Consider the following 14,832-nt stretch of genomic DNA (forward strand, 5'->3'; position numbering starts at 1 on the left):
GCTTGGCCCATAGCAGATGACCGAAAGTCCCTGAGATGGCTAGGAGATTCCTCGGAGTCACCTAGCCGTCCTGAGGACTCCAATCTTTCCCCTAGCCATCCTAGGGACTTCTATCCATCCCAAGTCTACAACCTCTCATGGAAATTTAGGGGACCACTTCCAAATTTCACAGAATGGTACAAGGGGGGATGGGAAAACAATGACCCCATACCGTACCAAGGATGGGAGTGGGTCAAAAAACCCAAGGGATGTATCCCCATGGAGCATAGCTATAGATATCATGTTATGCATCTCTGTTTGTGTGAATATCTTGGTTTTCATTTCTGATTGTGCATAATCATTTATTTGATTCTGTGTAGTCATTTATTTGCACTTCATAGTCAACACTGTTTAATACATGATGGAGAGCTCTGCAGTCCTTCCAATGTGAATATTGATATATTCCCTGCAAAATAGAAGATGAACTTTCAGAACAAAACCCTATCTAAGAAACTGAAGAGTCATCCCAGTTTTCAATACAAGATGTCATCAATATTGGTAGAATGTCCCTAACGGAGATCTATGATATTGAGAACCCATCATAACAAAAATTGTAAATATCCCCTATGGTCGTCAATAAAGCTTTGCTCTTAGGAAATTTGAGTGCACTCCCAGCATAAAACTCTGATAATTTACAACTCTCCCTCCAGACTAAAAGCCTGAATGTAAAATAACAAGGCAATTATGTCTTCATAACATTATTGACCACAGGTGAGAATGATTTCAAAAGGCATCTCACTCAACATATTCTTGAGCATTCAAATTCTAAACCAATACAAGTATTTATATTTAGCGATTCCAAGGAGTTGTGTTCACGTATTGTAACTTCTATTTGTGAAGAATCTATTCTCATATCACCATATCCTATAACATTTTCATTGCAATGAATATCCACATCATTATGATCATTGGTCACTATCAAGCAACCATATAGGCCCTCCTTAGGTGGCTGATTTAGCAAAGATGACCTCGAGGCAAGCAACTTATTTTTTGTCACAGCAAAATTGGCTGTTGTTAACATTAGCCGATGCTTTCTACCAAGAAGTTCTTCTACACGCTCAATATTGCCATTGGCTAGAGCTTTACGGATGAGCGTAGAAGATACCTGACCTTTCTCTCTGGTATCTGTTCCCATATTACCTTGCTCTGAAATTGATCCATCAAATTTATCCATGACAGGATCAACAATGTAAGCTTTGAGGCCAAATTCTCCACACAACTGGACTAAATCTGATGCATCTCCTGAAGCTCTGTGCCCAAATCTGTAATTTGAACCTACAAATAACCAGGTTTAACCAAATTAATAACAAAATACTCTCAAAAAGTGTTATCAATCTATGTATGTCCTTGTACAGCATTGACTAAAGTGCAATTTCTGTAACCTCCTCCAGAGAGTAACTTAACATAAAAGTAAGATTCAAATGTAAGAATAGAAAATAATATTACATGCCAATAGCATATATTAAAGGTTAAAACTTGCCTGCTACAACTCCTGTCACTCCTAATTCCTTTGAGAGCCTCTCCACAAATTGACGGGGGCTCAAAGAACGAACATGAGCAAATTGGACATGGTATTCATGAGGTACCATGCCACCACAGAAAGGTTCCCACAGTGAAAGTGCTCGCTTTCGATCACATTTAGCAACCACAGGTAGCCTGCATTTATAAGTAACAACAAATATACTTCTCATAATTAGAAATTCAACTAGAAAACTGAGATAAACAAAACATAGAAAAATACAAAAAGATAGCACTCAGTTTTGGTCAGAACAAATAAAAAATGAGGGAATGTAGAACCATGATCGAGAAAAAACAAGAACATTATTCGTGGATATGATATTCTGGAGTCCATGAAAATGTTTTGTATGCTTTAGAAATAAAATGTGACTTGTAGTTTGAAATGCTCTTGGCATTCTTTGTTAGCCTCTCTTTGTAATAGTCATTTCCACCCTTCTTGAACCTTGACTTTTCCCAGTGGCTTCTCAGCTCCATTAATTTCTTCTTTCCTATTGTCTATTTCTCCCGTCATCATCCTTTTTAACCTCCCCCAACTTATTTTCATCTGCAATCCAATTTATTTATCTTCCTCTCATCACTCATCATGACTAGGGATCGCTGAATTTGATCCAAAAAGTTGATACAAAAAGGCTTCCACAGTTTGTACATTCATTCAAAAGGTAAGATTAATGAAGCTTTTATGATGTACATGGAAAACCCAGGATGGCAGAAACTATGTTGTTGAATGCTACTAGAATCTAATGTCCTAATCCAACCTCACAAATAAAAATGTGTACAACATTTTAGGGCACAAACCCTAAGGAATTACCAATATGATTTGCAGATGTAATACAAAACAATTCTCTCAACAACATGAATGATAGGAATCAGGCAAAATAGACTCACCTTCAGGATTGACAATGATATTCTCAGATTTCTAAAATCACTCATTACAACTCTCAGATTTTACAATACAAACCGACTATAAATCATACTTCACATCTGCAATCTCTGACACATCTGCAACCTTAATATAACACCTTGCTTGGCAATGAGCCCCTTTTGTTTTATCTCTTATCAATGACACCCATAGACTTGCATTTAAATCAATTCTGATTCTCTGAAGTACTACACTCCTGATATCTTAAGTTTGAACTTAATGCTTCTTCGGAAAGATTTTACAGTATAAACACAATCAACTCACATATTCTTTTCAGACACTCATACAATCTGAACAAAAATATAAAATATCACTGCTATCATATATCTCAGTCTTCAGTATACTTAGACTTTTCTCATTTGCAAAGATACATAACAAAAAACTTTCAAAATATTCAATGCAGAGTGAGATGTGTCTCTTACTGTTTGATACTACAATGCCTCTCACAAACTTAACTGTATTAACCACATTTATAAATGATCCTCAGATCATTGAGCAAGTACAGTGGTTAGAGAATAACTCCCAACTTCCCTCATCTATAACGAAACTTAGTTACAACCAATCTTCAGCAAGCAAATTGTTCAATTTGTTTAAGATCGATATCTTATTTAGTGGCAGCAACAATACAGAATTGACTGTAGATCAATATCTCATTATTAGTATTAATCAACTCAATGATTTAATAGACATCTGTAAGAAATATCGAAGGAAATATTAAATCTGACAAATTAAAATAATTGTTGAAACCCAATCAAATGAGATGCCAACTGATAATCCTCAAGACAGTTTCCTGTATAAGTTTCATACACTCAGACCAGTCAACAGAAATGAATGTCTCCATAGTCCATAGCCCATACAGATATCTTTGCTGGCTCATATTGTTCTGTTTTGTAGTTTTTGGATCAAGCAATGTCTTGTAAGCCCATTTTTCTGCAAGGAATCGACTTGGTGAATTTTGTTTACTCTAAACAAGGAAGACATATCTTTCAGTTCTAATTACTTGTGATTGCTGGAAAAGGCCATATAGACACACTTGTAAACATTGGTTTTTTCCAACTGAAAATAAATCAATAAAAGCTTCAGAGAATCTGTAAGTAGCAAATACTACTAACTCCAAATAAATCAATTTTATTCTGAGGACAACATCAGTTCTAGTTCCAAGCATACAAATCATTTTATATTGCCTGATATTAGAATATCACACTTGTATGCTGTATGCTGTTTCCAATCAGTCTAATATATAAGCCTGTTAGAAAATTGATAACCCTCTTTAGAAACTGATAATCCCCAAGTAGCAAATAATCAGGAACCAATGAATGAGAGGACTCTGCAAATCTTATTATATTTCTGCATCTATTTATTTGTTTGAGATCAATGACAAATTTATCCAACACAAACATATTATTTATGGTATTGTCTCATAAAATGTCTCCTAGGAACTAACCTATGTTTTATAAAAAATTATGAATTTGAGTTTCATGATGGTTACATTACATGTATTTCTACACTGAAATCGAAACATCGGTTTCTGGACAAGCAGAAATATGTTTGTAACTATAAAAGAACATATAAATTAGTTCAACACATCTGGATTGTATACTTATGATCAGACGATATTTAAAATTCATGAAATATAACCTTTTTGACTGGAGTAAGAAATAAACTCTATTACCCTAAGAAAATATTTATTGCAATAAGGTTCATACCTTGTGTAGGGTTTAGTTATGCAGTGAGGGACCTGTGAAAGAGAGTTCATGGTGCCAAAAATAAGGTGGTAGAAGCTGCTTAAAATTCCACTGTTTCCAAGTGAAAGGTATTTACACTTTGTGCTAGTTATAAAAACAATTGAAACTGTTTGCATGACTGTTACTTGTTAAAAATGCAAAAATGATTTGGTTTATCCTCTCCTACTAAAATATGTCCAAACAGTCTCAATCTGATAAGGCAGTACAGACACTACAGAATATTTGAGTCATGCCAAAAGATAATATATTAATGAGCAATATAAAGATTTTGCATGGTGAATAGCACAAAATATCGAAGCAATTTCACAGGCCAAGCTGCATAGAGGGAGCTACCTAAGACCTTACTGCAGTGTCATTCACTATTTCAGACTTTGAGACATCTGATTTAGTCATCAATAAGAAGATCCTTTCAAGATAACCAAATACTGGGAACGTGAAATTGCTTACATTACTCCATCCCTGACCTGCACGTCTTTAAGGTCCATTATATATGGGAAGCTCCATGTCCTCAAACCTACAGGAGAAAAGTGATGGATCTCACCACAAAAGAAGAATTCTTGTCTTAATACAGGATTTAGAGTGAGACATTGAATTGACTGGACTTATAGCCTGTAATGTCCAGGTAGACCTTGGTCTCAAGAAGAGAAACCCCAAGGGTGGGTATAAGGTGGCTTATATCTTGGCCAATTTTTATTCTAATGCAACCAGTTTCTGTTGTATGTCTCACCAGGTAATAGCGATTATTCTATGTATCTGTCCTCGTTATGTTTCTTTAAGCCACTGTCTTATTTGTCCATGGCTCCTTGTTACACAAAATTACCCTCAGGACTTTATCTCTATCAGCAGTTGCCATACATTAATATAATCTGTTTTCATGTTCCAAAAAAAAACATTATATTACTACAGGTTCAAGCTTTGGGCAACAGATTCAGAAAACAAGCATTTTGCCTATGGAACAGCAACTAATCAATTGATAAAAATTCAGATTTTGTAATATTCATGTAAACAAGTTATCTTATATTTTCCATACTGCTTTGTATGTAGTGTCCATACTAATTACAAATTGGTTATGTTCCAATAAATTTGAGTTCTGCAATAATAATTCACCAGCAGAAAGTAAAGGGAGTCACCATAAAACCTTATCTAGAATGCAAGCCTCTCCAACAGAGTTTTCTTTTACTGACTGCCATAACCAGTATGGCATTCAAGGCAAAAGGACACAACTATTGACCAATATACTTATTGGAAAATCTTGTAAAAACTTAAATCCTTCTTTATTGGCAACACTTCATTCAAGGCGGTCACTTGATAGAAGCACCTTTGTGCTTCTCAAACTGATTTGTACTTGCCTTTGCATTTATAGATGCCACTTTGCTTCATTCTACAAGGTTATTTTCCCTTTACAAGTTATTAAACAAATTAGTAGAATTGGTAAAATAAAATTTTGCATAATGATTTATTGACATTCAGCTGTGTAGTTTTGAGTCGGTCTCAATTCAATCTACCCAATTTCATGAGTAGTGGTTCACAACCACCCCTATGAACATTCATGGACATGAGAAAATTGTGACCAATATGCTTCTTGGAAAATCTTGTATAAACTTATATTCATTTTTATTGTGAACCTTCTTTTGAGTTGGTCAGTTAGTAGATGCACTTTATGCACTTTTGTGCTTCTCAAATGATTTTGTGCTTACCTTTGTATTCATAAATGCTACTTTGCTTCATTCTATATGGTTTCTTCCCTTTACCAGTTATTAAACAGATTAATTGGATTGGTAAAATAAAAGCTTACATGATGATTAATGGGAATTCAGCTGCGTACTTTTGAATCAATCTCAATCTACCCATAGTTCACAGGTAGTGGTTCACAACAAACCCTATGAACATGCTTGCAAACCATTATTCACAAAATATGAGTCAATTAAGATTCAAGATAAAATACACAGTTAAATTGCATTAAATCATCATTGTGTGCATTATGAACAATGATTTGTGTCTAGCACTAAAGTTCTCAAAGTCTATTTTGCATTCAGTCCCATTGGATTGCAAATGATAATGATTATTTTGAGCTTGAGGGTTTTAATATTCTAATAGAGGCCAACTTTGATTTAATATCCTAATAGGGGCAAACTTTGATAGTGATGTGATCGAATGACTTAGGAGAAGCTATAACCTAGGAGGTTCACCATGAGGACCTGCAATCCTCAAGTGGTAATTTTCTTTGTAATAGCAAGACTCATTGGATATGTCTAGTTTTTTTGAACTGTATACTTAGTTTTATAGTGTTACATCGTAAATAATATATTTTAATCAAAAATTTGTAAACTGACAGGATATAGTTATCATTTAGGCACTATGAAGTATGCTTTGTGAAATGCGAGGTAATCAGTGATATGAACATAGAAAATTAAAAAAATTATATTCTACAATTCAAGGGCTAAGCTATCAACTTTATTTTCTCTTTACATTTCTATAATATGGAAATGCCTTAAAAAACAATTATAAAAGTTTTGTTTCTTTTCCTACATTTTTATATTTTCTATTTTATTTCCAATTTTTCCTCTATATTTTCCAATTTAGTTCCAATTATATATATATATATATATATATGACTTTCGATTGCCGAGTCCCCCCTAAAAGATTTTTTCTGCTATAAGGCATATTGTAGGCAAGGATGTAGCTACTTGCATCATTGAACTCAAGGTAATGAACCTTAGCTCATCGATAAATAGCATATTAAACCTAGAAGAGAGAAACAAGAAAACCACCTTGACCATGGGGCACACAAGGCAGTGCATAGCCCAAGTGATGCCAAAAGCCACCATAATACTTTCTACCATTGAATTGATTACCAGAACAAAGGACCACAGGATAGTTACTAGAATAATAACAGATACTAGCCTGCTACTGAACAAAAAAGCTAGCACATAAGAATGTGAAAACGACTGACCCACCAACAAGAAGAATGATGTCATTTTATGGAGTCAGGAAGAAAGTCTCCAGCACAACCAAGGTGGGGCTTCAAGTATTATGTTTATATAAAGTGAGTCATTTATCACCAGTAGATTGTTGTTTCATCACACTGAATGCACAAAAAAAAGCCGACGTAGAATTGACAATTCTGCATGTGTATTCTTAATCTATATATTTCACTCAATTCAACATAAAAGGCAACCCTCCCTGATGCATTTATTCCATACCAGTTATTTAAGACATTTTGTATTTTATTTAAGGGCCATTGTCTGCTTTGGACCCCTCAGGCAAGAAGGTCGGGAAGGAAAAATGTAAGCCATTATATGACCATCAAGTTCATCTGTGCATCTGTAAGGGAAAATTAAGTATCCCAGGTCTTTTTAAATGTAGTAGAAGTGTTTCTTCACAACATGCAAATCATCTCCAAACAGAATCATAAATGCATTAATTCAACACTCATTCTGTAACTTGCAAATTACATGGGCTGGTTTACTGTGACCAAATTGTATAGACAGTGTATTATACCCTTTCCCCATTGCTTTAGAATTTGATTGAGAATTGTGCTTTTCTTCCATCTATGGAATTGAATAAACTTCTCAAAATAGACTATAGAAATACTGACAGTCTTGGATACTTGCAATTCAATAAAAAATGGCAAAGAAAAAACAAATTATAAATGGGCTGAATAAACTACGAGAATTTGAACCATGGCCTAAACATAATTGACAGTACATACCGTTTCTCCAAGCCAAGGACCTCATCGATTCCTACAAAGGATAAGAGAAAAGGCACCCCTATTTTTGCTGCCTGTATTGCCAGTTCACGATGACCAATGTGCAATGCATCAAATTTTCCAAGTGCAACAATTCCTCCTAGAAAGTTACACAGTCCTTTCACTAGTTAGAATTGTAGAGCTAAGTGCAATAAGAAATGCACAAAGTCCACTTATATTGATTAGCAATAACCACATTGCACTCTGAGTGCTATGAAGAATCCTACCTTTTGAAAACTGTTATCTTAAAAGAAAGTATTGATAAGATGGCCTCACATTTTGGTTTCTCTGAACAGAGATGCAACATCAAGATTAAATAAATTGTGTAGCCTTTGGATAACAACGGATGGTTAAAAACGAACAAGAAAATTATAACATTGCCTTTGGATAACAACAGATGGTTAAAAACGAAAAAGAAAATTATAACATTCACAATTTTTTTCAATTTAATAGATTGTTAAACACAACAATGTTGTAGGAAAGGTGTAAAACGAGTTTAGACTATGGAGTTTGTAATTAAACAGAGGCAGATTAAATGACCCTAACTGGGTGTAAATAGCATCAAAAATGATGTTATTCCCATGGATGTTCTAGTTGATATTTTTATGACAAAAAGTAACATGACCAGTATGAACATCTTAAATACATCTATCTTAAAAATGCTGAGAGAGATCAGCTTTAATTATTATATTCATTTGAGAATTATCTTATTTAACATCAGAACTATTTAAATATTATTTCAAATTATTTACATTGTTTATTTTTATTTGAAGAGTTATAACTCGTAAGAATAAGTTTATTTTGCTTTACTTTTTTTTCAAGCTTTTTTTTCAGAAGAAGCTTTTTCTGGATCAGATAGTGTAGTAGTTTTTGCATCAACATTTTGGGTGCCACTCCATGATCCATCATCAGGATGATTCAGTGCTACATTCACAACACTATGACTACATACATAGATGCTTACAACACAACAATGTTGCAGGAAAGGTATGAAATGAGCTTATTAGGCTATGGAGTTCATAACCAAACAGAGGGACATTAAATGACCCTAAATGATTGTTAATGGCATGAATAATGATGTATCTATTCCCATGGATGTTTAGTTAATTATTTCTATGACAAAAAAGATTATGACTTGTATAGATATCTTAAATACAACCATCTTAAAATAATGAGAGATATCAGCCTTAAGTTATTAATAATTATATTTATTTAAGAGCTATTTTATTTTACATTAGAATCATTTAAATACTACTAACAATCATCCTAGTGATGGATCATAAAGTGTGATCCAAAATGTTGATGCAAAAACTAACACACAATCTGACTCAGAAACAGCTCTTCCAAATCTCATGGATTGTAGAAACTTGATGTCTTTAGTTAATATTTTTATTTAAGAAACTTTATTTTGTAATGTATATAAGTTCTTTAACAGTTTTTGTTAACACACTACACCATTACACTCCATCCCTTGCTGCCACTGTAGTTATACCTCTCAGCATAACATATTAACAAGGTGGAAAAGGCAAGTTAAGAAATGGACAGCATATCCAAGGACATGGTAAGACTAGAAGAGGTAGCGAAAATCTCCATGGTCACTTGCACACCCATTGGAGGACACTGAGAAACCAAGATTTTAAATTGTGCAGTCATTCAAGATGGACATAGCCAGCATATCCAAGATTCAAAGACATGGCAAGAGTAGAACAAGCATGGAAAATCCCCCTGTGGTCACTTGCAAACCCATTGGAGGAAAATAAGACAATAAGATTTTGAATTGTGTAATTCAATATGGGCATGGTCATTGCAGAAGAATTAGTTGACAAGATCCCTCCTCCACTTTCTTGGCCTACCATAAGGAAGTCATAAGAGGTTGGAGTATAAAAGCTGCAAAAAGCTGATACAAAACAACAGACTCAAACATTTGGACACAATCTTGATCAGAAAGAATTAGATTGAAGTTCTCATTAATATTCTGCTTTTGCTTTTGCAGAGTCCTTTATTGAACATTACTAAAAATGGTACCAAACAGGTCCAATATTCCTCACTGTCACAAAAAACCATCTGTATAAACATTTGTGAGGGAGGGTTAATACAATATTTTGTTCACCCTCCAATAGAGAATGATGCAGTTATTATCAGTTCTCCTGACACTCTCGAAAATGGATGGTGCAGTTATAATCAGTTCTCCTGACACTATCAAAAATGGATGAGCATCAAAGTAGTAGAGAGGCTAAATATCAAAATTTGATCTATTAATTTATATTTATTTTTGGGTAGGTACACACTGAGCTTCCATATTCTACACCACTGATAGAAGATTGTTTTGGGCACTTGGAAATGAGATTTCAGCACATAGTTTTATACCTCTCATTTTGTAATATTGCTTAGCATTTTCCTACACTGATGTACCCATTTAATTTTCACATCCCGATTAGGATCGGGCATATGTACGAAGTATTTTTACGTACAGTAAATGGTTGAGTTAAAACAATGAGTGCTCTTTGGCTGTATTTCTCCCAATTGAGTTCTCCAAGGTAAAATTCTCTTCTTATATGCATGCTATTATTTATTTCTATTGCATTCAAGATTTTTTCAGCATTGCTTCTGCAGTATGGGTTTATCAGCAAAACTTTGGGCAAATTAAAAATGGTATGCTAATATGAAGATTGCAACTCAAAAGAATGCTTCCCAGACAGTTATAACTATAGAAAAATTATGCAATCACTCAATCTCTGCCTCAATTAAATGTTATACAACTTACAAAGCATATAGGATAAGGTTTAAATTCATCTCGAACAAGAAAATAAATACAGATCTCTGAAACAGTTAAATGTATAGAGGCACTCAAGAAACATAACAGCAGAAAGCAAACTAAGAACAATTAAAAAGTACAACTAAACCAACACAATAATAATTGCACGCTTAAAAAAAGTACATGCATCCAAAATCTCAAACGAAGAAATCATACACAACAGATTTTTACATGAGTTAATATACACCTAAATAATTCTGACAACAAATGAGAAGGTGCATTGTACAGGAATGACATCGATCTTTGTTTAGCTAAAGGTGCATTGTACAGGAATGACATCGATCTTTGTTTAGCTATAATGAGTTATTTAAACAACCTACCAAGTACACATTGTTGATCAGGTCCACAGTCAATAAGAAGCTTCTCTTTACCACTGGCTTTTGTCCCCATATTTGCTTCATGTGCTCCAAATGAATTCCATACTCTTGTTACATTCCATGGTCTTTTCCCTTTTCCAGAGACTCTAATACATCTTTTCCTATATAAATTATAGTGAGCTCTGCACAAGGAAAGACACCAATTATGACAAAGCTCTACTATTATCTTCAGCAAGAAAGTGTTTACTTTTGTCTGTAACAAGAAAATGTTGAAGTATAAAAGAGGACAAAAGATATTTGATGTGGAACAATGAAACAAGATTTATCATAGATGCTGATATGCAAATAATGTTCACTTCAGAAGCTACCAACACATCAAGAAAAGGTTGTCTGAATTTCAGGGCCATTTGCATCAACTGGTTCCTTAATAAATGGTGGTTCAATATTGTATTCTGTTTCAAATACCTCTAGTTTAACGTGGCAATGCACAAAAACGATAACCACTACACTAAGAGGGAAAGGTGCAACATGCACATATTATTAAAAAAAACTAAAAAGTAAAGTTACGCCACCTTAAAGTTATCCAAAGCATGCTGAATATTAAGTATAAATTTTGCTGTGGTCAGAATGCATTTCCTGCACTAGTAAATGTTTAATCCATTCCAGCAAAGATCATAAGTTTCATCCATATTTTGAACAGTACAAAAACAAAAACATTATCCTATCTTCTAATCCATTTGCTAATCTCTCTTTGAACTTTTACAATGATCAGTAAGATTCATCTTAAAATCTATCATTATGAAACTGATTGAACTTTCTAAATGAGTTGAACTGTCAGAGCACCCAAATTATTTTAGTTTGAATTTTGATCCTAGAGTGGATCATTTCTGTCTTTATAGGAGTTCGCAGTTGCAATGAATGCATTTAGAATGTCTGAGCACATAATATCCATGAAAGAATTCCAATGCAATTGATTCCATGGTTTGTATGATTAAATAATTAAAAACTTAAGATCTATGCAATCAGTGTATAATATTAATCTTACCCCATTATAATCATATGCCTTCAAATATAAACCACGAGAGAGTTTAACATACAACACAGTTTTCATTTTGATTGCAAAATACTTTTGAACAATTTCAGAGAAAGATGCGGAGAAGCTCCATTATTGCCTCTTCCCACGTTCTGAGTGTGAACAAAATTATTTATTTTTGGCTTTCTATTCTTGTCACTGCTGTTTCAATTGTGCTCAGCTGCCTTCCTCTTGTAACTGTCAGTTCTGATTTAGTCTACTTTTGGTTTTTAGTACTGATCTTGGTTGGCTAATGCTGCGCTGACTGGCAGACTATTTTCAGGGAGTGTTTTTGTTTGAATCTGGGTCTAAGCTTAGAAGAAGGGGAGAAAAAGTAGAGGAAACAAAAAAGAGACTCACACCAAGCTGGTGGTTTTATCTAACTGTGATGTTTTATCTATGCAAGTTGGAAGAGAAAATAAGAAGAATATAACTTTTTATTATTAGAAACTGTTGTACCTGAGCTCGCTCATTGCTGAGTGTCTAAGGATCGTTGCAAATGTAATAGCACTGCTGTCGTCGGTTTGTATTTTCCAAATGCATTGATCTCTTTGTATGAAGAATAAATCAAGAAGAGACATGTCCCTTCATGGGCATGAATAGAGGGACATGTCTATTCATTAAGATAATTAATATAATAGCAAACTTAAGTGTGTTTATATATATATATATATATATATATATATATAAACTTGATCTCACAGGTTTATCCTACTAAAGCTACCAAAACATCAACACTCCCTCTTAGCTAGGGAGGATAAACATATGATGATATATTAACTCAATGTAATATATGAATAACTTTGATCAAAAGATATTCAACATTTTGATATCTCATTTGATATCATGAGTCTTGGTCTCCCAAATATCAACGATATTCACCAAATACTCCAAGTAATGGTCTTCAGAGTATCAACACTTGAAACTCACCATGTACTCAATAAGGTAATGGTCTACAGAATATCAACATATGATATTCAACATTTTGATATCATATTTGAGTATTGGTCTACAGAATATCAAAATAAGATATTCACCAAATACTCTTTGAGTAGTGGCCTCCAGAATGAGATGCAAGATATTCACCAAGTGCTGTGAGTAATGGCCTCTAGAATATCAAGTCGTATGATATTCACCACATACTCTATGTAATGGCCTCTAGAACATCAAATTCGCATAACATTCACCATATACACAAAATGTTTATAAGGTATGTGCACACGCATTCTCATAATGCTTACCATATAAACATCCACATTGAAAAATTATAATCTATTATGATCTACATAGACATCGTAAGATATCCATCATAATAGAAAAATTAAGTTATTGTAAGATCGTTATTTTTCAATAACTTTTACAAATACAAGTGATAATCATTTGAAAGTCGTCACTTCCTCATGATGTACACAAGAGGTAGGCCCCTTAGAATCACGGTCTTCTTGATTGTGACAATTTAAAGATCACCGGGTAATCCATTTCATCATGGTTTACTCCCTCTGAATCAATATGATCAAGATCACCAAAGGTTGACTAAATCATATCCTCTATCTCGCTCCCTCTCTTTCAAGGTTGCCCATAATGAAATGTCAAGCTCCCTCTAAATCTCAATCTCCATCTCCCTCTACCTGCAATAACATTCTCAGAGGAAAAGATCAAGGCATATACTTCTTATAGTATTTATTGAAATACCAAAAGTTATTTTACACAATGATAATATCATTCCAATAAAATATAGATAATATCTAATTGAAATATATGCTATGAACATATATATACATATATTCAATCTCCATAATATATTTTAATCTATACTTAAAACATATTATTTGATATTTAATATCACTCTATCTAATATGTAATATCATTAATGTTATCATAACCTAATTTCAATATTTATATATACTTACCATATGCAAGTAACAATAACAATAATGTGAAAAAGGAAATTTAAAATAGTATAACTCTTATACCTATCAATATCTAAAATCACGACTACTCACCTTTTCCTTGGGATGATGTGAGCCCCATCGATTCTCTTCTTAACAATTAATAGTTATGTGCCCACCTAACTCTAGATGCCAAGGTTGTCTGATGATGGATCCTTGTCAGCAATTAATATCCCAATGGATCTATTAATGTCTTGTCTCCTCCTTAAAAGTTGAGGTGCCCTTCTATCTGTATGATCTTTAAGTTCAGACTCCAATGTCTTTATTGACCACAAGTTTCCTTACGTCATTCACTATTTGCCCATTCTCCATAGATACTTTCACAGGCCCAATTCTAATTCACTATCCCTGACTGCCCTTGTTACATGGCAGTGTTTTTTATATTAAACCAAATGTTAATCATTGATATATGTTGAAGGGTGTTAGAACCATTGTATATGTTTTTCGTTTACAGGCGTTAATATTTGCAGGCTCGAGACTCCCTCTCTAGCGGTCAAATCATGACTGAAAATGTGGAAGATATAGTCTTTACTCACACTCTTTCCAGTTCTAAGAGTATCGTGTCTACATTATTAGAATCCCTATTTGAAAGGGAAATATGGTGTCTTGGGTGATCTAAATTTTGAAAAGCATCCACACCTATGAGTTCCTTTGTCACAAGTAAGTTGGTGAATTCCTAAACTAAGACATGGTGCATCACTGAATGAGAA

The 14,832-nt window shown here is 33.8% G+C and overlaps 1 protein-coding gene across 5 annotated transcripts in view; it reads right to left on the minus strand.

Moving 5' to 3' along the window:
* Positions 1-534: 534 nt before the first annotated feature.
* LOC149541983 (FAD synthetase, chloroplastic-like) overlaps positions 535-14,832 on the minus strand; it is a 31,795-nt gene continuing 17,497 nt past the window's right edge. For all 5 annotated transcript variants that reach the window (XM_089797036.1, XM_089797037.1, XM_089797034.1 and 2 more), the window contains exons 3-6: positions 11,105-11,283; positions 7,934-8,069; positions 1,520-1,695; positions 535-1,314 (exon numbers count right to left, since the gene is read on the minus strand). In XM_089797036.1, coding sequence (XP_089653162.1) covers positions 779-1,314; positions 1,520-1,695; positions 7,934-8,069; positions 11,105-11,174 — 918 coding nt within the window. In that variant the 5' untranslated portion in view covers positions 11,175-11,283 and the 3' untranslated portion in view covers positions 535-778. The remainder of the gene's footprint in view (positions 1,315-1,519; positions 1,696-7,933; positions 8,070-11,104; positions 11,284-14,832) is intronic.

Source organism: Cupressus sempervirens, chromosome 8, assembly GCF_028749045.1.
Source record: "Cupressus sempervirens isolate cs-2001-9-10 chromosome 8, ASM2874904v1, whole genome shotgun sequence".
Lineage (NCBI taxonomy): Eukaryota > Viridiplantae > Streptophyta > Pinopsida > Cupressales > Cupressaceae > Cupressus > Cupressus sempervirens.